General features: G+C 52.0%; 2 protein-coding genes across 3 annotated transcripts in view; both read right to left on the bottom strand.

The window, feature by feature from the left end:
• The window catches only part of LSP1 (lymphocyte specific protein 1), a 48397-nt gene extending 32599 nt beyond the window's left edge, over window positions 1-15798 (bottom strand). The window contains exon 1 of one of the 2 annotated variants that reach the window (XM_071427743.1): window positions 15648-15798. In XM_071427743.1, coding sequence (XP_071283844.1) covers window positions 15648-15727 — 80 coding nt within the window. In that variant the 5' untranslated portion in view covers window positions 15728-15798. Of the gene's footprint in view, window positions 1-3862; window positions 4133-15647 lie in introns of those variants that run through there. The other variant, XM_071427744.1, reaches the window with a different exon arrangement.
• Window positions 15799-16546: 748 nt separating this feature from the next.
• On the bottom strand, window positions 16547-18306 carry TNNI2 (troponin I2, fast skeletal type). Its single transcript, XM_071428425.1, has 5 exons — window positions 18269-18306; window positions 17856-17984; window positions 17368-17457; window positions 17046-17222; window positions 16547-16739 (listed from the first exon to the last, which is right to left on the bottom strand). The coding sequence occupies exons 2-5, from the start codon at window positions 17976-17978 to the stop codon at window positions 16641-16643; spliced, it is 489 nt and encodes a 162-aa protein (XP_071284526.1). The 5' UTR covers window positions 17979-17984; window positions 18269-18306; the 3' UTR covers window positions 16547-16640.
• Between the last annotated feature and the right edge of the window lie 5564 nt (window positions 18307-23870).

Genomic DNA, 23870 nt, shown 5'->3' with positions numbered 1-23870 from the left:
TGAGTGTTGAAGGTGGCAGTCATCTCATCACATACAGCAGGCCAAAACACAGCACTGTGCAAGATTCATTTCAGATCTCACATTCTGGCTTCCCATGTTAATGGGATAACAAAGCAAAAATCTCATCCTACAGAGTAAATAATTAGCTCTATGCCGTGATCAAATTTTCTGACTTGTTTTCTTCCCCTGAGCTTTTTCATCCTCAAGATTCAGCCCCCTTTTCCCACAGGAGTATTTGTACATCAAGCTCCATGGCATTGCAAAGACATACAATTAGAGACACTGGTTTATTTGTTGCTCTGGAGCAGCCATGCTCTGGAGCCCCTGCTCTGGACCAGGTCCCCATTGTGCTGGGAGGGAAAGGGGTCTTGTAGCATGTAAGAACACTGTCCTTTTTCCCCAAGAACAAATCACAGCTCGCTTCCTAATGGTACCCCAGATTCAGCAGTGATAAGCCAGCTGGGTAGCAGCACTGCTGCTCTTGGCTCCTTTATCTGACAAGCCAGATAAAAGAGCCAAGAGCAGCAGGGCTCTCAACTCACATCCATATGCCCACACACTGCACCCCAGGGCAGCACATCCCAGGGAGGCACCCAGAGCCCAGCCATGGGGACACCACTGCAGCAAGCCACCACAGCACCCAGTGGGAGCAGTGTCAACCACAGGGCCCAATAGTCCAGTTCCAAGGAGCAGCACAGCTGCTTCACAGAGAGGCTGATTTGTAGGTTAATTAAACAGCCATATTCTTTTGTGAAACTCTTCAGGCTCGATAAATAGAGGGAGAGTAAAATTCCAGCAGGAGAAGATAATGAAGTGAATGAATCGACATGACAGGTGCTGGATCCCTATCTTATTTATAGGAATTCATTAGAAGGATAAGGAGAAAGAGATCGTGATAACAAGATAAAGTGGCTCATGTTTGGAGAGGACTTTAAAAAAATACAAAGCCTTGTGGGCGTGTGAGGGATCATCACTGGAAGCGTGCTACAAAGGGAGAAATATTTCCCCAGTGATATCCTGATAGAGAAACTATGCTGGACAAGGGGAGTGCCTGGGCACATGGGCCAAAGCAGGGAAGGTAGATAGCCCTGCAATTGCCCATTCTTCTCATACCTTTCCCAGGTAATTACTCAGCCACTCGTGCTCTGCAGTTGCAAGGCCTCACCCTGGGCTCTTTTCAGCCTCCAACTTTTCAGATGTCAATGGAACATCCCTGCCTGCACCTTCTCAAAACCAGTGAGGAAGAAGGAGAGCTAATTTTTCCAGCCCACCTCCTGGCTGGGCAGAGGTGGAAGATGTTTCCTTGAGTACTGGCTCCATGCTTCAGCCTCCAGGCGTCTCCAATATGTCCTAGTGATCCCAAGCACACCAAACCACACCAGAGCACCATGTGCACTAAGCCTGTCAGCAGTCAGTGGAAAAGCCATTTAATGCAAATCTGACTCCTGGGACTGATATTTGGGTGATGCTTCACCCATGGGCCCCTCTGTCTGAAATGCTGGGGTTTTGTATCAAGCACAAGGCAGGATGCCTAAAGCATTGGTACTCAGCTCTTCAACCCCAAATGCACAAGACTTACACTGGTTTCAGCTCAGGAACCCTTAACCCAGCTGTTGGGCAGCTGGCAAGCAGCTCCTGCAGCTGAGCAATGCTCAGAGAAGGTAATTCCCTGGTTATCCCTGCTGCTGCCCTGCAGCAGGAGCAGCCAGGTAAATCCTGCCACCACACTGACCTCCCCAGGGCTCATGGTTATGGCTCTGAGCTGCTGTATTCACTGTGTGCTCCAGGTCTCCAAAGCACTCGGACACACCAGAAGAGCCCAGGACCTGCACAGTGTAGCCACTCTGTTGCAGTCACCTTGGGACAGAAAAAAAGCAGAGCACAGCAATCTTGACAGCAACATATCTTCAAGACAGGAGCCTCGAGCCATTCACTGAAGGAGCTCCTTCCTTCCTGCAGCCAAGCTGGCAGGACTTGCAGAGCCAGCCCCACAGCTGATCTCAGGAACTCCAGGAGAAAAATACAGCTGCAAAATTGGCTATGGTGTGCATGGAGCAGACCCTGACTGTCCACTGCTGAATCCTGTGAACATAAGTGAGGCTTTTTGTGTGCAAACCATGGAAATCCCTCACACCCCGCTCCACTCCTCATCTGTAAGCAGGACTGGAAAACACAGCCACAAAGCTAAACCTCAATCAATTAAGTGTAATAACCCTACTCAGGAAACATGTCACCTTGTAAAAAAGTCCCTGTGAGTCTCCGGGACACCAAAAGTCCCTTATCCAAAGCAGGAGGAACTTGGAAATGTCACTCAGGACAGGAAAACACCCCTGGTCTAGGCTGTGCTGAGGACAGTCCTTTGGACACCCCTTTTCTCTGCATGAAGCACATGTGCTTCCCCTTGCTCCCCCCATCTGTCACCCTGCAAAATAAATTGCTACCCAGCTGTAAGCAGGCGACTCCCACCCCAGTTCATTTCCCTGGCCCTCCTCAGTACCAGCTGGCCCCAAATCTGAGCTCATCCCTGCCTTCTGCACACCCCAGAGGTTTCCCGACCCCTCACAAGCTGCTGACAAAGCCCTGCTCTGAAGGGATGTGTAACTCAGATCCCATCCCCCTGGGCTGAGACCAGGGAATGGGTCCAACAGGCCAAACAAAAGATGAACCGAGAGGAGTCAGCTTCTCCTGCCCGTTTTCCACCCCAGGGGCCTGTGCAACCAGTGGGAGCTTTCCTGCCAACTTCCCTGGGTCCAGAAGGGCAGGAAGCGGCAAGGACTGGATGGGCTGTAGGTGCCCATTTACCTTCCAAGGCAAGAAACTTATTGAGAGATGAGGTTTAGAGGCTGCATTACCAACCGAGGAGATCCCAACCTGACTGGAAAATGCCTGGTGAAATAAACCCCACCGTGACATCCTCCACCTCTCAGCTGGAGACCAGCACTCACAGTGAGCACAAGGGAGCCAAGAGGCACCCGAGATGCAGAATGTGAGTCCAGCACTGCCTGATCCCACCTCTCACCCATCCATCTACTCAACTAAACATGAAAAGGGGAGAAGTGCAGCCCATCAGGGCCATCAGCGTGGCACACCACCATCGCCCAGAGATGGGTCCCGGAGACTCATGGAGGGAGGCAGCGATTCCAGCCCCCGGGAAAGAAGAGCACAGTGACCACATGGCAGGGAATCTCAAAGCCAGCAGACAATGTAGCCGTCCTCCCGGGCTCAGCGCCGGCTGACAAACGGGAAAAGCCCAACTGAGCCATCCACCTCCCTGCCCTGGCAATTATACTCTGAGAGAAAGGTTCAAAGCACTATTGTGATCAATTAAATCGAAAAAAGAGCGGTGTCAGCTCGCAGCCCTGGGAGGATCCAGCCCTGTACTGATCTCTGAATTAAAAACGAGCATCACAGCGTGCACGCCGTACAGTTCCTGCGGGGAAAAAAGGAAAACCCTTTTTCTAGGCAGAAGCGTTCAGCACTCGGGAGACACAAAAAGCCACGTACTGAGACATGCCTCGCAGGGAGAGGGGAAGCCAGCGGCTCAGGTGAGTGTCACAGTACAGTTGTGCTCAGTTATTTCAGTTGGGAGCTCCTGGAAAAGCCATCAGTAAGTTCAAATCTGCTTTTCTCATACAGCTCTAGGGGAGGAGAGGGAGGGTTATCTATTATTCTCCCTTCCAATGCATGGGATCTGCTGTAAAATCAGGCGAAGGAGGAAATCCCGCCGGTTTAAAGGGACCCGAAGATGGTCGGTCTGGAACACGCTCCCTTTCCCCGCGGCGTCCCCCACCGCGCCCCTGGGCTCGGGCACATCCCGCCGGAGCCGGAGCCGGAGCGGGTCCCCGGGCAGGTGGGCGCTCACCTGATGAGGTTCTGCAGGCCCTGCTTGCTGGAGTTGCGCCTGAGGATCGCGCTGGCCATGGTGGCGGCGGGCAGGGTCCCGCTGCCGCCCCCTCCCCAGCGCCGCGCCGCAGGAGCCGCCCGGCACTGCGCGCTCCGCGGCCCCCTCGCCGCCTTCAGGAAGTTCTGCAGCTGGTTTCCTTTTGTTTCTGCTCGCCCCCCCTGCTCCACACCCCCGGCTTGTCTCCTCCACCTCTACCTCCTCCTCCTCCTCCCCCTCTGCCTCGTGGAAGTGTCACGGGAGAACCTCCGGGGCCGCAGCACAAAGCCCGGCGCTCCCCGCTGCCCTGCCAGGGGGATTCTCTCCTGCCTTTAACTCTGCTCTCCCTCCTTCATCTTCTCCAGCCCCCTCCTCTCCCCCGCCCTTTTTTCTTTTTTTTTTTTCCCCTTCTGTTTTTTCGCACCTTCACCACTGTTTTTCTGATTACACAAAGCACCTAGGGAGCAGACATCCAGGTTGGCAACTTGCACTCGACGGGCTGTAAATCACTCCTGCTCCATTCACAGCAGAAGTCTTGCGTGAAGGTCTCACCTCCAAACAGTCCCTGCACGTCCGAAGGTGAGCCAAGAGTCAGATTAACACGAAAGGGGCTTAGCACTGGGAAATGCCACACCAGAGGAGAATGTTCTCCTGGGATGGAGATAGCAGCAAGATTTTGGGGGAAGCCACAGAGCTGCAGCCTCAGGCAGGCAAGCAGCCTACACCCTGCTTCTGCTCTCAAACATTGCCCCTCACCGAGTCAGCGTGCCTCAGCTTTCCCAGCCATCACATTGGGAAAAAGGCAAAAAAATTGGCTAAATCTGGCTTGCCTCCGTGAAACACTGGTATTTCAGGAGATAAAAGAAGTGCAAGATTGTTTGATGAAGGACTAAGATTGTCACCTGCTAAAACAAATTGCCCATCTGCCACACATTCAGATGGTTGTTCTTCATGCTGCCTCCTCATGGGAGGAGTCTTGGGAGGAAAAAACAGAAAGTCTTTCTCCCTGAACTGCATCTCCTGGTCCATGTGTGCTTTTTGGGTGAAAAGAGAACCACTAGTATGCCAAACCAACAGATGCCTGGACTTGTACCTAGCAAGTTCCAGCTCTGCCTTATACTTGCACATTATGGTGCTCATGGCATGGCCTGCCCATGTTCCCCAAGGAAAGTGGGAATATTCCTCTGGCTGTCTGCAAAATGGGAGCAGTTATGATGGAACCTCTCTGCTGAGACCCCCACCTTCCTTCTGCTTTCTGTCCCTCTCATCTCATTTACACGTTTCCTTTCAATTTCTCCTGCAGAAATGTTTCTTGATGCTTGGTAAGCTGAAATGGGGAAGTTGCCCATGAAATACACCGAGAAATCTCAATAAAAAAAAGGAAGTACCTACCCTCCCTTCCACTGTCTCTTAATTTCAAAACAGCTTGTTTTTTTTTCCCCTGCAGGTATTTAGTAAGCATCACCTAAGTGATTATGAACAACAAAATCCACAAAGCTCAGACATTGATGCTGGCCTCACTCTGTGGGCTGCTCAGATGGTATCACACTGCATATTTTTCTTTATAAATTCAGTGAGACAATGTAAGAGATCCACCACCAAAGATCTCATGCTAAAAAAAAAGCTTGTCCCAGCCCTGCAAGTGCTTGCAGGAGTAATTAGGTTTAAGCATGTGAGCATTCCTATTGACTTCACCACAATTGGCCAGAGTTGAAATGAAGTGTACACCTACAGGGTTTTCATTTTGGAGAGAATCAGCCCAAACCTGCCACTGACTCCCATGGTCCGAGCCAGGCAAGGAGGAACTTCAGGGAGCCCTGGCAGGCAGAGGTGTAGCTCAGCAGCCATGGGCCAGCAGCAACTGGGGGTTGAATGAAATCACTGCAAGCATTCTTCATTCAGGCAGAGATGCCAGACAATGCTCAGGGAGCCCAGGAGGGGTGAGGAGGAATGCAGCCACTGTCACCAGGAGAAGGCAGGAGCCTCCTGGAGGTAACAGCACACTGCTACCTATGGGAGGTGAAAGTCTCTGTGGAAATGGGCAGAGGAGAAGCTGTTAATTCCCCCAGCAAGAGAGCCTTGGCTCCACACTGGGCTTGACTCCCAGAGGATGCCAGCATGAGTTCCTTGTCTTGAAAGCACTTGGCAGACTTCCACCCCAGTTCCAGGACTGGCTGCCTCTCAGAGATGGGGCTTTCAATGAACAGAGCTGACAGAAACCATGCTTGGATGATGAAATGTAGGACTGGGGAGAGGTCATGACATAAGCTCTTACTGGTCTAAGGTGCTAAGATAATTTGGAAACACCAGAAGTGAGGCAGTGAGGAAGGGAGTCCTTAACTGCAACAGGCAGCAGGCTGAGCTCTGTGTTGCTCCCAGGGAGAGAAATTCCTGGTACTGAACTCTGCCTGGAGAAATATTTCAAGGTGGCTGGGCCACTTGACCTCTGGAGAAGGTTTCCTGCCCTTCTCCTGGCTTTCATCTTTGAGAAAGATATTAAATATGACAAGAAAATTTTCATCCTTCCTCCAGCATCAGCGGGGTCCTGCAGGACCACAGGGAGAGCAGGGCAGGACCCACAGCTTGCAAGAAGGGGAATGGACAGAGTCACTATGCCCATCTCTGCGGGGTAGGGAGCATTTAAACCCACTACTCAAAAGCACAAAGGACATGCCCACAGAGAAAGAGCAGTGCAGGAGAGATCCCACACCACTGTCTTGGAGTGCAGAGGCACCTTGGGCCCCCTCTCCTCTCCTGCCCCTCACTGCCACGTGCATCACTGTGAGTCACACCATGTGTCCAGCAGCAGTAAGGTCAGCATCAGTCCCACAGCTGCTTGGATCCTTTCACAGAAACAACCCCCCTGCTCCCACCAGGAAGTGGGTAGGAGTACAGTGGACACAGGAAGAAAAAAAGAAAAAAAAAAGAATTAATTCATCTGTTCTTTTTTGGCACAGTTTAAGCTGGGAGAACCACCATAAATCTCTGCAGCAAAACACCAGCCCAGTAGAGGAACTGGAGCAGCCAGGAGCACATTGTGTGGCACTGGAGTTCCCCAAAGCTCTTCCCAGCAGCAGGGAAGGCAGAGAAGGTGAAATGCTGTGAGAGAGAGTGGGTCTGCCTCCATCCCTGTGGGAAGGAGGGCTGGAGTCCCAGAGAGATAGGGCTGCACCAGTTCCCGTTAATTACACAATCCTTCTGCTATGTAGCACTAGTTGCAAAATCAGTTGAAGGCTCACACATGGTCAAGGGAAAGAAAAAAAAAAGAAACAAAAATACCCTATTCCTGCTAAATACAGCTCAAGCATTTCTCTCCAATACTGCTGGGATGTCAGCCACTGCCAGCACCAAAGCACAGTCACTGCAAGGGCCAGTCCTTCACAAGGACTCCATCTGCCAGCGTGGTTCCCAGAGGTGCATGCCTGCATGGCAGTGGTGGGATCCCACCCCAGAAGATGTTCTCACAGGGACAGCCTCACATCTTCAGCAAGGACTAAGAGCCCTATCTCAGACCCTGTGCCTCCACCAGCAGCCCCTAGGACAATGGAATAGCTGGGGGGTGGTCTCTGGTTTTCCTTTTAAATGATGCATCTTTCCCTCACCTTTCCCTGTGTCCTGACATCCCAGCAGCCTCTCCTCACCAGGCACATGCATCCACCACTTGGAAACCAGCCTGGCAGGCATCAGCATTTGCCCAGCTCCTCCCCAGGAGCCCCAGTTCAGGGGAAAGGGCACCTCACTGGTACCTCAGCTGCACAGATGGTGTGGTTTACATGTTGGCCTGCAGGGTAGGGTTTGCCCACCTCACTTTCACCCAACTCCCACTCAACTCAGTCCACCTTACTCTGCCAGCACTCACTTTCAGGCAGCCAAATACAGAGACCAAGACAGGCAAACAAGAGATAATCCTGAGGAGACAGCAGGACCAGCAGCCAAAAGCAGCACATTGTCTCCTTCCCCCCAGAGCAGCTCTTTACAAGCACCACAGTGTGCTGCCAGGAGGGCAGGGCGCCCCACCTCTGCAATTAGCTCAGGGTGCAGGGCAAGGAGTCCAGTCCCAGTGGTGCTCCCCTGCAAACCTTCCTCTGTCCTGGCATGAGTCAGGAGAGGATATTCCCAAGGCAATGCACGACCCCATGCGGGTTCAGAGAGGGGGTGCTGTAGGCAAGAGCCAGCTCTGTTGGCTCAGAGTTGTTGCCAGGCTGATGTGCTCAGAGGAGCACCATGAGAAACATGTATAATTGTGGGTCTAAACAGCCAACAAACACTGTGTCATACTAAGTCTGAAATATTTGGCATGGGATCAGTGATGACTTTCTTCCTCTGATATCCAAAGAGGCAGAAATGAGAGGGAATCAGAAACTGGATCTAGAAGGAGCATTCTTCTTCCTCTACCCCACTGCCACCTCTGACCCTCACACAGAATGGAAAATGGGCACTCCCTGGGGAACCTAAGGGGTGCATCCATAAACCTAAGATCACTAGGTTCCATCCATAAACCTAAGATCACTAGGTTCCATCATGCAGTTTGCTTCATTTATCAGTGAGAGGGGAAGATGCAAGTTCACAAGCCTTGTAAGAGAAGATGCTTTTGCCCCAGGGGTGATACACACAAGGACAAAGGATGGATTTAAAAAACAGGGGATGGAGAGAAGCATTACCAGGGCAGCCCAGCACAATTACAGGACATCTGGGCTCCTGTTGCACCAAGGGCTGGGCAAACAGCACGAGACCACCTGAGGCACTGCAGTGAGCCACCATCCTGGTTTCCCAGAGCAGGGCCAAGGCCAAGGCCAAGACTGAGCCAAGCCCTGGAGGAGTGCAGCTGGTCCAGCATGTCGAGCCAGAGCCATTACTGACACTGTGCACTGCTATCTATATAATATGTTAAATCAACAAAGCCATTGGGAAAGAGACAGGAAGACAAAACAATGGCTGCAGATAAGACACTCCCATCCCACACAGGAGGGTCATTACAGGACAAGAGGAGAACTGCTGGCCCCGAGGAGGCAGGCTCCATCTCTTAGCCTTGCTTGTCTACCACAAGGCCAAGAAGCAGGACAAAGGACTCCAGCCAGGATGGATAAGATACAGGCAGCTGCTGCCAAGAGGTTGTCTTCCCCCAGCAGACACTGTAGGAAAAATCTTCAAAAGGCCTTTTTATAGCATCACATTGCTTTGTCACGAGTCTCTGCTCACCAAGGTTTGGAAAGCTGCTGAATGAATTTGAATTTTGAATGTCTCTTTAAAATAAATGGAGTGGTCTTTGCTTTCATTAGGTGGATTAGATGCACACTGGGCAGCTGAAGACACCTTCAGACACCTCCCAGGCTGGCTATAAGAGGTGCACTACCAGTAACAGAGGCACCACCTTCCTTCAGCAGGTGGCACCTGTGTGACACGTTTGAGCAGCGCCCAAAGCCGTGCAGCAGGGTTTGTGGATGGGCCTGTCGGTGAGTTCCACTGCAAGAGTGCAGCCCTGTGTCCAGCCATGCTGCTCAGCTGACCACACAGCTTTCAAGGAGTAAAATACAGCTTCTGCCCAATATAAACTTATTAGCTCATCTGCAGCTGGCTCCAGGCTCTGATGCAGCACTGTGCTGTGCAACACAAGCAGTTTTAGCAACCATTAATCTCCGCTTTATGCTGCTGGGCTGTCACTCCAGCTGGGGTCAGGGGACACCAGGTGGGTTAGAAGGAACTCCCAAGCACCATCAGACAGTTCCTGCATCCCTCACTTCAAGTTGCTCCTCGTCCCAGGGAAAGGCATCTAAGATCAGCTTGCCCATATGCATCCATGCTTCCCTCGCTAAGCTGGGCAAAAGACAGGAGCTGTTTGGAAAGGGCTCCCAAAAGCATCATCATGTATTCAGAGAGCTTGAGGACACATGGCTCCATGAAAAGGGGAATAGCCATTAATGCTCCAAAGTGAGGCCCAAAGAAAAGCTGAGAGGAGCCTTTCTGCACAAAGGGCAGCTAATGCTGTATGCAGGAAGATGGCAACTGGAGTGCAGAAGCAGCAGGAGACAAATGCCACCCCCAGGAAGAGGTGCCACCAGAGCAGGGGTGCACAGCCTGTGTATCACAGTAGTCTGCCCTTCAAGACAGCTCAGCTTGGGCACAATGCTGCCAGCTCCTGGTATGGGAAGCTATGTGACAACTGCAAGGAGGCACTTATTTCAAAAGGAAATTATTATCGTCATCAATTTTACTGGGAGAGAACTCTGCCCCTCCTAAATAGCTGGCAGCCGTGATTGTTTGAGGTCTGTCAATAATTCAGAATTTGTCAATGCTAATGGCTCCAAAGCAAGCTTGCACTGGAAAGGAAACTGCTTCTGCAGCAGAAAAACACAAGCATGCACAAGCACAGAAGAAGAGATCATATTTTCCAAGCTATCTGGCAAGGACTAGATAAAAGGCACTGCACAAACTGTCTAGTCAGCTGCAGCAAGCAACAGATACCTAGAGCTGGGAGAGAGGCTTCCTTGGTAATGCAGAATGAATCCCTAACAAAAAAAACCAAAACAAACAAACAAACAAACAAAAAATCTCTTTTCAAAATGAGCACTTAAGCAAAAGAACCAAAGAGCTCCAGCTGATGCAAACTGGCAGAGCTTTCTCTATGGCAGGCACAGGGATGGTGCTGACATACACTAGCAAAAGCATTTGGGCCTACATGTCTGCTCAATAGCAGGAGAAATCCAAATGAGCTGAGCTCCAGCTAATCTGAGTCTTGCACTTCTCAGATCAATTGCTTGCAGATTGCCCCAAGTTCTCAGACTGGATGGAAGTCACCAATTAAGCCAACAGAAGTCCACTGACTGCCATTCCCATTCATTAATAAATCCAGCTGGGTTTGCTCCTGCATCTTCCTCTTTATCCATGTATTTCTTGGACAGTTACCAGATGCACCAGGCTGCTGGGCACCACCACTGCTCATGTGAGACAGGCTGAACCCAAGTAGCTCCTGGGTTTGACACTCCCACGTGGGACTGAATATGGAGCTCTGCTGCCAGCCCCAGCAGCCCATCCCAGGAGGGACTTGCTTAAAGTAGCAAATAGCAGAAGATGTTTTGTCCTGCCTTGCTGCCAGTTCTCCTGCAGGGGATGGGGGCTGCAGGAGTGGAGCCCCCAGAAAGGCACTGGAGACCTGCCCGTGAGAAAGACAACTCTGAGTGCCAAAACCTGGGATTAAGACACTTCAAAGGCTGCCTCACACATCTGGTGTGTGTTAGGATGGATGCACTGGCAAGGAAAACATCCATGGGCTCCAAGTGGGACTGGTTAACCCACTCATGACTGAGCCTCTGTGGAACATGGGGACAGGCTGAGGACTGCGAGACACCTGGCCAAGCCTCAGGAGAGCTGGACTCAAGTCTCACTAGTGGCCTGTGCTTCCTAGCTGATTCTGGGAAATCAGGGAGTGATTCAGGTGCCTGAACACAGCTGTCAAGTGTGGGATGCCTTGGGTTACCTAAGAGAGCTGCCAAGCCTGGCAGATGTCACACAGGTCTGGTAGGATACCACCTCTTCTGGGTACCAAACCCACAGTGGGCAAGTTCTGCATCAGGGCAACCCTTCCCCTTCCTGAGCATCTCAAGCTCAGCTGTCTGGCCTTGCAGCAGAGATGACCTGTCCTCTATCCCTGAGGCAGTAGCCACAGAACACCCACCATGGTGACACCCTGACCTTGGCTGGGCACCATGGGTGCTCCTCTAGCACTGATAATACCAAACTCATGTCATGCAGGACAGCTGCTTTCCAGAGTGTGCAGCACCTCCTAGGACATGTTTTTTCCCCATACCAGATGGCCATGATCCAGAACACGACCTGGGTAAAGAGGCCTGAGCCCCTATCACACACCCCTGTGTCTTCCTCTCATTGATGTACATCCCCAAGGCTTCTCCTCACGAAAGGCTTTGGAACAGAACCACACCATGAAGATCCATTCCTCGTGCATTTGGCCTCAAAGGATGCCAAAGCACCCCCTCAGTAATCCCAAAGACAGCCTGATCAGGAGTTTATTGGACTCATAAAGAGAAGAGGAACTGCAGCTACAGGAGGTCCAGGCAGGCACCGTCTCTCCCAGGCAGGTGTGCAAAGTGCCCAGGAGGGCAGCAGGGGGAGGATGCAGTGAGAGCCCCAAATCCTTGTGGTGTTCCCTCTGAGCCCCTGAGCACCACTGCAGGTTTGCAGTCACTCACAGCCAGATTACACTCTCAGGAGCCTGGTGGTCATGCCAATGCCTCCTGGAGCCTGAGCAACAACCTTGTTTGGGTCAGGATTCTCACCCCCCTCAAAGAAAAAGCTGTTCCCAACAAAAACATGACACTGAGGAGGTCTTGGAGCACCTCCTGGCCAGGTGGTCTGTCCAGATGTGAGTCAGTGTCCTGACAGAGGCAGCAGCCAGGCTGGATGAGTGCCTAGCTGGGATCAAGCCCAGCTCTGAAGAGAGCAGCAGGGCAGCAAGGAGTCAGCTCAGCCCCCAGGCAGACCCCACAGCTGGGCATGTGGGTCACAGGGTGACAGATGCAAAGGGGGATGCAGGCAGAGCATCAGTCAGGGCTGGATTAGCAAGGTCAGTGAAGGTCAGAGCAGAGGGGCCCAGGATCCCCAGGACACACCAAGGTTAAGCACTTCCCTGCTGCACAGCCAGCCCTTCCAGTTATCACAGGGTTTTCAGATTTGGGGAAAAGCCCTAAACCCTCTGAAGTAAGTTCACCTTACAAAATCCAGGGGCAAGGGATTCCCACCAGCTTCAGAGCCAGACTTCACACCAAGAGTGTTTAAAAAGCCAGCCTTTCAGCCAGCAGAGAGTGTTCTGTGGTTTAAAAAGAAAAGTGCAATTCAAATGAAGGCTGCTGGGCAATCCCCTGCTTTAACACACACTCCTCCAAACCCATAGCTTTACATAGCAAAATAAGCCTGGAGGCAAGGCGAGGCAAGCCAGGCTTAATTTATTTTTTTTTCCTCAAGGAGAAAAGGACAGTGAAGGCACCTGATACCTCCTATAATTAGAGACAGTTCTTTATCCCTAATGCCACTACCAGACCACCTATATCCAATTTGGAAACCAGAAGTATAACCCAGCTTCATTAAATAATCCATCTGGTCCTCCCCTGTTAATTTCCCTACTATTTTTCCACTTTAATGAGCCCAGCTGGGTCAAACTGTGACCAGGTCCTCCTCAGCAGGGATCAGCCATCCCTCCATTCCACCCCCAAGGAATCTGGTGCACCGAGGAGTCCAAAAACTCTCCAAGTATCAGTTTTCCCAAACAACTTCCTTCCAACCATGGGTATACTTAGCAACAGCAGTCATTTCAGCAAAGACTGAGACTCCTCCAAGGATCTGGAGAATTCAAGACAGCTGGGGATGGACGTGGCAAAGAAAAGCCTGGGGCTTGCTGGCACAGCAGAGCCTCTCCCCAGGCAGTGACCATACATGGGCTGCCTGCCCTGCAGCTCACAGGGAGGGAAGCCCCAGGAGGACAGAGACTGGGCAATTTGGGAAAAGCCAAAGCCAATCTGCCTCCCAGGTGCAGATATCCTGCAGAGCACAGCCCAGGGGACGTGCCCAGCCACGGGTGTAGGAACTGAAGGCAGGAGTCACCTGAAGCCTCCAGAGCTCTACAGAGAGCTCTAAGTAGCAGACCCTGTGCATGCTGGGCTCCCAGCCTCTCCCCATCAAGGCAGGACAACCCAAGCAGCCACTTCTCCAGAGCTCCCCCCAGCTTCTCACTTGTTGGGGAAGGCTCACGCCAGAGCAGTTTCCCATATAGCAATTCCAGTTCATGGAAGAGAGCATAACAGTGGTCTGGTTTAAGCAGAGTTACACCAGCATCAGCAGGACTTTACCAGTATGTCCCAATTTGTATGAGGAAACTGAGTAGGTAGGCTGTGTTCAAATTAATATTTCTGGGCCATTTTCTAATGCATGCTCCTATATACACTGGGCATAGTTAAATAGACAATGAACATTGTCTACAGAAACACAGCACCAATATTTTTCTCCTGACATCTCCCACTGTGCATTATACCCAGGAGCCTTGGGATTTACTTTGCTGGCAGCTCCATCACAAGATTGGTTGCACTGACATCCATCATGCTTTAGGCTGTCCTTAGAGTTTTGTCCTGCCTCCATCCATCCATGGGTCAGCTTGAAAAGAGCTTTTTCATCAAGGAGAGGAGATCAGGGAGATAAGCTAGCCACAGGGTGAGAAAAGGTAGACCCAAACAGCAAATAAACACTTCCTTCCTCCATTTTGGGCGTGGAAATCACCAGAGTCTAGCAAGCGTTTAAACAGTACAAGGAAAAGCAAGAGAAGTTTAGAGGTGCAGATGAAACTATTATACAAATTGTAAGGGAAAGTAATTCTTCACATTTTTGAAACAAAGAGGAACTCATTTCTGCTCACTATTTTTGCCCTCAATTTTCATATTTCATTAAGATTCTAAAATACAGCTCGAGAGGAAAGGATGTGCCACCCTGCTGTCAGCGTTCACACTCTTTTTAAACAAGGCTGTACGGGTCTGCGTGCCACAGAACAGACTCCTCCAAACAGCCTTTTCTTTAGCTGAAACTCCAGCAGGAAACAGAAAAGGGAACAAGCTGACCCAGCCCCACCAGCAGACCCCAGTGATGGCCCTGCATGCACCAAAGTAGCTGCACTCATTGCAGCAAGAGGGGAGCAGGAAGGTTTGCTTGCCTTGGGCCACACACAGCACCTGCTCCTTGCTGCTGCAAGGTGAGCTGAGCCTGCAGCACAGGCACAGCCAGGAGCAGTGCTGGGAATCACATCGATCCTGGTGCTGAGGAAACCCCTGTGCTCCCCCAGCCGCCAAGGCTTCCCCTTTGTTTCAGCAGCCAGTCATGTACAGAGCTTTCCAGCACCTTTTGAAGCTTCCAGTCAAATCTTCAGCCCAGGCTAATTGCTGTCAGGTGTCAGCCGAAGCACTTACTGCAGCCACTGATGACAGGAGATGACACACCTTTCTCCTCTCATTGTCACTCAAGGGGGTTTTTTTCCCATCAACATTAGCTGTGCCAGCTCTCAGAAGCCTTGGGGAGAAATGCTAATGTGAGCTTTGAAGCTGGAGGTGAAAAATCAGGCAACCTCCTAAGCTCCCTGGATGCTCAGCCTGAATCCAGTCCAAATCTGAGCACTTCTGGGTGATGCACTTTGGCCAAGCTTATCTATCTGCAGATGTGGTCTTCTTTTAGCCCTCATGGAAAGCTGTCTGTATTCAAGTGAAGAGACCCCATATTTTACAGTCTCTGCTGATAAAGCAATAAAGCAGAGCAGAGGCACAGGGAGATATATAATTTTACAGCAGCCAGCCTGAAACATTGCCAGGTTAATTCTGCTGGAGACATAGGGGATGCAGCAAGAAATCAGATGTGCCCAGCAAGGAGAGAAGGCAGCTGATCACATTAGAGAGGTCTTAGATATGGGGCTGATTTCAGCAGCAGAGCAGCTCCAGGTCATCAGACCTCTCTCTTGAGCTTTCCTGCTTCTGGAGCTGGGGTTCCATCAACCCCTTCCCAAGGGTTTTGAAGTTCAAAGGGGATGAGACCTTTAGGAAATCTAAGTCTCATCCTAGCTGGAGAAGCTTGCCAAAAGCCTGATGGAACATCTGACCTATTCCAGCCTCGTGGGTCATCATTGTTCTGGCTGCACATCCTCCTTTCCCTCCGTGCCCCCCCAGCTCCCCAGCTTCCCAGCATCCTGGGACTGGAAGGCAGCTGTGGTGTCCCCAAGCCTCACCTCTCGTTCTCCTCAGGGGATTCATCTCCCACTTGGGTCACTCCTTCTGCACCCTCCTGGCACCCCTCCGAGTCTGACATCTTCTCCCCTGGTTGGCACAGCAGCCCCACAGACAGCTCCAGCACCAGGGTGCTGCCACTGTTTCGCTTTTCCTGTGCTCAGCAGAAGTGAGCTGTGCCGGAAACTTCATGGGCTGAGGGTTTGGGGGGATGGGAGAGGGCAGAAGGAAGGTGAATTTGGAGCTTTGTTTTGTTCTCTTTTAAAAACCACTGAGACTGATTTAAGATTTTACTTGTCGGCAGCTAAAAATTTTGGAAATCCTGAGCTAACCCAAAAGAAAAGTGGGCAGAATGGACATCCTCACCATGGCAGGGAAAGGAGTGACCCACTGTCCCCCCCAGCTCCCCATGCCACTCTGGTGACAGCCATCATCTCTAAACCACAGCACCCTACCCTGTACCAGTCCCAGGGTGCTGCTGCAGGTGCTGCCAAGGTTCTCCTGACTTTGCACCTCTCAAATCCCACCGGGGCCAAAGGGTCTGCTTCTGCCCTGCACATGCCACCCCTCTCCCCCCTTCTCAGCTCCTCCCCACAGCTTCCTGCTGATCATCATGGGCTGAAGTTCTGCAACACCTCCTGGGGTGTCTCTTTGTCTCTTCACCACTGGGGAAGGGCATGAGCATCTGCAGCTTTGGACAGGGACCAACAGCAAGAGGTCCCCCACGTCCTCAGCACAGCCCCTGCCAAAGCCTCCCCATCCCCACCAGGACTGCCACAGTGAGGCAGTCCCTGCTGGCACCATGGCATGAATCAGGGTCTGGCCACCCAGGCAGGCAACACCCACCTCTCCCACCAAAGCTTTATTTACATCACTGCTGCCATGATGCAGCTCTTCGCATAACTAGAGAGAAATGGCACCCAGTCAGTGCCCCTGAGCCAAGCAGGGCAGTGGGGACAGCAGGGAGAGGAGGACAGCTGTGGAGACACAGGTGCTTAGGACTCGCCAGCCTCAAACATCTTCTTTCTACCCTCCATGCCAGACTTCTCCTCAATGTTCTTCCTCCAGTCACCGACATCACGCAGATCCTTCTCCTGGGGGAGGGATGGTTGCATAGGTGTGAATGGTGCCATGGTAAGAACCCACCCAGCCCCACACCAGCCCACCCATGGAAACCCCCATGTCAGCTAGAGGAGCCCAGTTCCACCCATGCTACACATCTTTTTAAACTGCACCCTCCTGTTTCAACATCATGGGTGCCAAGAGAGGGAAACACTGAGCAGGAAGAAGAACCTTATGGAGAAAGAGTCGTTCTCAACCCTGTCTGTCTTACAGCGAGGTGTGAGCCCTGAAGGGTGGGGGCAACTCCTGTTAGGGAAAAAAGGGAAAGGGAAGGATACCTTCTCAGTGTCCTCCTTCTTCACTTGTTTCAGGTTGGCTCGGAGGTCCATGCAGACCTTGTGCTTGGAGCCCAGCAGGGCGCGCAGCATGGCGTCAGCCGACATGCGCACCCTGCGCAGCGGCGGCCGCTTGAACTTGCCACGCAGGTCAAAGAGTTTCTGGCTCAAGTCTTCCAGCTGGGGGGGATGAAATATGGGGGGGTAGAGAGAGAGAGAGAGAGAGAGAGGGATATGGGTTTAATGAGATGGACCCGAGCAGTGCAGGGAGGCATGAGGAACAGGCTGCAGACTCCCCAGAAGGATGGCTCCAGAGGAAACTCACCTCCTTTGTAGTCTTCTGTAGCTTCACCTCTGTGTCATACCTCTCCTCATCCACTGACTCTATCTTGGCATGAAGCTTTTTGCACAGCTCCTGGGAAGAAAGCAAAGAGGGATGTTGACTGCTAGGACCCTCCACACATGATTCCTCTCTCCTGACCACTCTGGCTCTGAAAGCCCTCAGTCCAGAAGGCTAGATGGGATTGAGGTGAAGAGGGGCTTGTCAGCCAGCTCCTAATCTCCATGCTACTGGCTGCACACAAAAGCTGCCTCAACAAATAATTTAAAACACATCTTTCCTGCCAGCCAGACCCCTTTTGTTTGCAGAGAGACGCCACCTGCATCTCAAGCCAGCTGCATGTTCATCTGGCTCCAGGGTAACACAGGGTGAGGAGAGGATCAAGATGGGAAGGCCAGTCTAGATCCACCAGGCTGACTGATGGAGTCAAATATTTTCTGCTCCAGCACTGAAAGGGTTAAAGAAGCCTGTACCTGAAGTTCCTGCATGGATCCTGGGAGCGAGAGAGGAGGGCAATGTTCTGCCAGGTAGTTTTGCTTCTCCACTTCTTTAGCAGCTGCTTCCTTTTCTATTTCAGTGACAGCAAGCTGGAGCATAGCACTCTGGAAGGCAGCAGGAGAAGCGTCAGTGCAGAGTGGAAGCAAAGAAGGAGGGTAGGGGGTCATCAGGGGAGTGGGAGTCCTGATGGAGAGGGGAGTTCCCCTAAATCCCACCATTTTCAAGCAAGGGATAAGGTAGAGACCCAGTAAGGAGTGGGGTGGGAGGCCCCTACACTGTACATCATGGCCTCTTCTAGCAGGGAGAGTGCTGAGAGCTGCTGGCTTGGGATGGGAGGTGGGAAGGCTGGGACACACATCCCAGAGCCAAGGCAGTGCCACCCACGTACCTTCAGGTGCTGCCGGCGGGCAGTGGCTGCCCTCCTCTTTTTCTGCAAGTGGAAGAAAAGACAAAAGAATGTTATCAGGTGCCCATTCCCCTTTCCATTGCCCTCCCCCATGCAATGGCACAGTCCACCTGCAGCCCTGCCAGGGAGATGGCTCCATCTCAACACACAGTTTGTCCCCAAACCAGCAGCACTCAAGGAAGAGGCTTCCTGCTGAATCCAGCTTTGCCAACCTCAGGTAGCTAAAACCCACAAAGTCCCAGAGAAAGAGATAACAAGGGTGATGAACTTGGAAATATATGTATAAAATATGGTGTCCAACTTGGCTTCTTGGGACTTTTAGCCTTTTCTCTAATTTCCTCTTCACTCAGATGTGCTTTACTTTGTGCTCAAGCTAATGACCCCATGTCCCTGGGCACTCAGGAGCTGTGGGATGTCTTTCTGAGCAGTCCAGGGCATGTGTCCTTCTGACACTCTGGGGACAAGGACAGCCAGGCAGGTGAAAACATGAAGGCTCAGTAATTTCTTGGAGCTGGAAAGACCAAGAGATGCTGAAGCAGAGGTTCATCACAGCTGGAGGGCAGACCTGACCACAGGCTGCCCTTCTGTCCTTGCCATGCTGGACCAGCAGCCACAGGACTCCAATTTATAAAAAAACCCACAACTTCTGCATTTCAGCTGTTTCCTGAGCATTTCACCCAGAAGACAGACATGGCTGAGTTGGGCTGGCCCAGGGGAAACACATCTGATATGCTGAGGGGCGGGGAGTAGAAAGCAGCACTTGGGTGTGGTTCTGTGCTGCAGGGAGGAGGAAGGGGATAAGGATGTGCAGAGTGAAATGTAACAAAACCTGACATGTCTCACATATGTAAATGGTGCCAAGGCCCTCCTGACAGGGCTGGAGGGCTCTGCAGAAAAAAGGCACCCAGCTCAGAGATGCAGCACACTATTAACCATCAGATAATCAGATCCCTTGAGGACTGTCAGTCCAGGGTTTATTCTCCATCTGAAAACTGGTACCTTAGCAAAGAGTGTCCTCCCAGCCTCTTCTGGGAGGTCTGGGTTTGATGGGGAGTAAAAGAACATGGTGGATATCAGCACCATTTTGTGGCATTTCTGTGTCCCTGACATCCTCTTTTCTCTCAGTGAGAACAAGCTGGAGATTGTGGTGTGGTGTTGCAGACATATGGGGAGATGCCAAGCAGAAATGAAGGATGGAGCAATTTGCTAAGAGGAAATGTGGAGTGACAAAGCCACAAACAATCCTCCCACACCTTCCCCTGTATTTCTCCAGACACCCCCAGCCCCACCTGGCTTTGCCAGAAGCCAGGGAAAACTTGCTAAGAATGAAACTTCCACCCTGCTCAAACTCCCCAGGCTCCAGGTCTCTTTGAACTGCCTTTGAGAAGGGATTTGTCAGTGCTCAGTGGGTAGAAAATGAAGGGGGATGTGGGGAAGGAGGAGAGGATGCCAGGCCAAGGGCGGGATGGTGGATGGATGATGCAGGAGAGGCGGCTCCGGACCACTGCCTTTCCAGCACCATCTCGTGGCCGGCTGGGGAAGCAGGAATGGAGGGAAAAAAGCATCCAACTCCAAGCCAGGGGACAAAAAAAAAAGTCTTTCAAAAGGGATTTTTCTTCTCCTTCAGGTGTTTATCAGGAGGAGTCAGCAAGAAAATAACCATGAGCCATTCTTCCCACACACACGCTCAGCAGCTGATTTTCCTGGGGAGGAACGGTGAAGCCAGGACTGCTGCCGTAAGCATTGCTAAAGGAAAAACCCCAGCAAAACACACTTACCTCTTCACTGTTCAGGAAAAGCAGATGGACAAGGAAAGGAAGGAAGAGAAAGGGGAAAGAGGAAAAAAAGACAGTTAGTTAGCATCCTAACTGGAAACAAGCAGAAGAATCTTAACGAGCATAAAAGTTGGTGATTGAACAAAAGTTTTGAAATGCCAACAGTGTATTAGAGACAGAAAAATGGGAACTTACTCAGACATCTTGGTTTAGGTGGTTGTGAGCCTGAAATGAAAACCAAGAGAAAAAGTTTACAATTATTCATGCTTGTGGTCACTCTTTTGTGAGTTTTAAACCCACTTGTTTTTTTGTGGGTGTAAAAACAAAGCAAGACTCCTCTAGAAAATAAAAAGAGGAACAGTTTTGTTCTTATTTCCCAACTTCACCAATTTTTCATCATATAGGGAACTAGGCTGCAGTTTGTAGACGAGAGGCAAACATCTCCTCATAGCAACACAAACCACAGCATCAAGGGACTTCTGGAAAAGACTAAATGGGGTTGAGCCAGAAAAAGAGTGATTTGTGACAGTGATTCCTGCAGGTATGTTTCTTATCTGACCCCCACGAAACCATTTTATTCAATGAGGGAAGAAAAGGCAAAGACTATTTTCAGTTTGCTGCTTTACTTTGCCATTCAACCTTAATTCACTTCATAAACAAGAAATATCACAAAGCCTGCAAAGGGTTGGAAATGACCCCAGGTGACAAGGAAGGACTTCAGAGGATGCTGCTGCCAGTGTGTGCACTCATCCTCTGGGACAGGAGAGCCTGTTGCAGCAACCTCAGCACAGCTGGAAGTTGTGTTAGGTTGATACAAGCACAAAAAATTCCCTAGGCAATCCCTTGCATTTGCTTTACGTGGAAATTTTACACATACAACACAGTGTATTGGGGAAGAAATGGAAGAGCCCCTTTGCTTTGCTGTAAATGATTTCCACATAAATAGAATGTTAGTCTTCTATCAGAGCAATATCTACTTGCATCTCCTGCAAGGCTTTCCTTTGCAGAGCAGACAAGGACCCCAAACGCAGCCTGGGAGGCTCAGTCAGGAGGGGAAGTGTTAATGGGGGCTCATGCCCGAGGCAGGAGGCACAGCTTGCAGGGCCAAGGAAACTTTATCCTGGAAAATGTGCGGGCCCATCACATTACTTCAGAGAGGAGGGGGGGGAAAGTGCTTCTAAAAATGGCCAGGGAGCTGCAGAAGGAGCTGCAGCTGTCTGCTGGGACGGCCGCTGTTCCGCGGTGCCAGCCCCGTGACTCGGGAGGCGGCGGCGATGCGGAGCGGCCACCGCAGGTGGCGGGGCTGCAGCTGGGACGGCCCAGGAACGCGGGCTGTGCTCGCTGACACCCATCCCTGCCTGCCCCGCACACACAGGAACGCGGGCTGTGCTCGCTGACACCCATCCCTGCCTGCCCCGCACACACAGGAACGCGGGCTGTGCTCGCTGACACCCATCCCTGCCTGTCCCGCACACACAGGAACGCGGGCTGTGCTCGCTGACACCCATCCCTGCCTGTCCCGCACACACAGGAGCGCGGGCTGTGCTCGCTGACACCCATCCCTGCCTGTCCCGCACACACAGGAACGCGGGCTGTGCTCGCTGACACCCATCCCTGCCTGTCCCGCACATACAGGAACGCGGGCTGTGCTCGCTGACACCCATCCCTGCCTGCCCCGCACACACAGGAACGCGGGCTGTGCTCGCTGACACCCATCCCTGCCTGCCCCGCACACACAGGAACGCGGGCTGTGCTCGCTGACACCCATCCCTGCCTGTCCCGCACACACAGGAACGCGGGCTGTGCTCGCTGACACCCATCCCTGCCTGTCCCGCACACACAGGAGCGCGGGCTGTGTTCACTGACACCCATCCCTGCCTGTCCCGCACACACAGGAACGCGGACTGTGCTCGCTGACACCCATCCCTGTCCCGCACACACAGGAACACGGTCTATGTTCACTGACACCCATCCCTGTCCCGCACACGCTCCCGCTCCGGCCGCAGCGGCGCCGGGGAGCCAGGGGACAGCGCCAGGCTGCAGCTCGCTGCCCACGATGTGGGCTTTGAATCACCTGCTCTGCAGGGGGGACATCATAAATTTGGATGTGGGTGCCTGTCCGAGGGTGTTTTTGGGCAGGAAGGCACTGCAAGGGCCGGGTAGGGAGCTGGAGGAAGGGGTGTGAGTAGCGAGCATAGCCGAGTCACAGCAGGCAAGGATCCTGAATCCTATGGCCCCGCGGAGGTCAGCGCTAGGCACCACTTGCCCTCGCCAATCAAGCTGAGAAAACCGGCCAAGGCAGGGGAAAGCATGAAATCACAAAGAGAAAAGCTCACTGGAAGAGACAGAGCAAACCTTTCCAATGCACAGACCCTCTCCAATAAGCAAAGGATGGAGAAAGTGTTATTCGCACTCCTGTTTCTCCCACAGGCCACCCCCACCTAGTATTTATCTCCTTAATACTCTGGTAAGTAAATCTGCTCCCCCATCACTCCCTAAGAGCAAGCTGGGTCGTAAGGAGATACACAAAAAGACTCACCCAAGTCTGGAGGAAATCAGAGTAGTGCTGGCTGGACGGATGGACAGACGAGCCACAGGCAGCTGGCTGAGTAAGGAGGTATAAAAGGGCTTCTCGGGTGGCTCAGCAGAAAATCCACCTTCTCTTTAAGGGCATGGAGACCTTCTCAGACCAATGATGTGCAAGAGTCCACTGTGCACCTCCCTTGGCTGGGGCAGGCCAGGCCAGCAGGAGAACAGGAGAGGGCAGCCCCCAGGGAAGGAGGGGTGGGGAGGAGGAGGAGGAAAACATCTTCTACCCGTGGGATCTGGAGGAGCCAGGGAGGTGTTTTTCCTCAGAAGTGCCAAGTAGGGAGCCTTCCTCTCCCTTCTCCTGCCAAAACCAGTCAAAATAGGTATGGCTTCAAATCTGTGGGGTGCCCAGGCTCCCTGCACACAGCCATCCATCTGCAAGGCCTCTAATTAAAATTTCCCCTTGGATACACAGAGTGGCTTATCCATGGACAAGGGCATGACTCAATTTGCCTTCAAGGGCTTGGGAGCAACTCTGCCCTTCAGGAAGGAAGACAGGAAAGAGCTTGCACCCCAAATATCCACTGCCAACAGCATAGGCAAGAGCAATCCCTTAATAAGCCATCCAGCACTAGCACGCTTTTTAAACCTCAATTATTTCCCTCACACAGTAAATACCTGTAGCTCTTCCCTGTGTGAAATATTTCAACACAATTCAGGTTTTTTTTAAAAAAAAACGAGCTGTGGATCTGCTGCAGGCAGCCTCAAGCCTCAAATCCAGCCAGGGGCTGGGCAGAGGCAGCAAAGCATGGGGGAGCAGCCCCATGCTGACAGCAAGAAGGGTAATCCCCTCTGTGGGATGACCCAGACCCATATCTCCATGGATCTGAAGGAGAAGCAGGTGGAAACGTGGCTGGAAATATTCCTCAGCCCTTGTCACAGCATATGTAGAGCGTGTGTGTAGGGGATCCCATGGAGACAGGGACCCAAACAGCTCCTGCTCTCCTCCCCCAGGCCAGGCGCTCCCTCCTCTTCCAGCCGGGGCTTTTTAGGCTGATTCAGACATGGCCCTGACAGTATTTTGCAGGCACCTCCCAGACATTATAGAGATAGTGGCAAATCCCTTGCTGCAGGCTTCCTGTTTCACCATGCTCAGCACCACACAAGTAGTGCTGCAGGTGCTGCTGAAGGACGAGCAAGTCCTTGGTATGGGGCTGGTGTTTCTCAGGAGTTTGCCTGGAAAAACCCCCATCGTGGGCAAGGCTGGGTCTGCTTGGACC

The sequence above is a fragment of the Agelaius tricolor genome, unplaced genomic scaffold, assembly GCF_023055355.1.
Source record: "Agelaius tricolor isolate 1412-34295 unplaced genomic scaffold, bAgeTri1.0.p SCAF_5, whole genome shotgun sequence".
Lineage (NCBI taxonomy): Eukaryota > Metazoa > Chordata > Aves > Passeriformes > Icteridae > Agelaius > Agelaius tricolor.
Note: the sequence above shows the minus strand (reverse complement) of the source record. Positions and strands in the feature narration are given on the sequence as shown.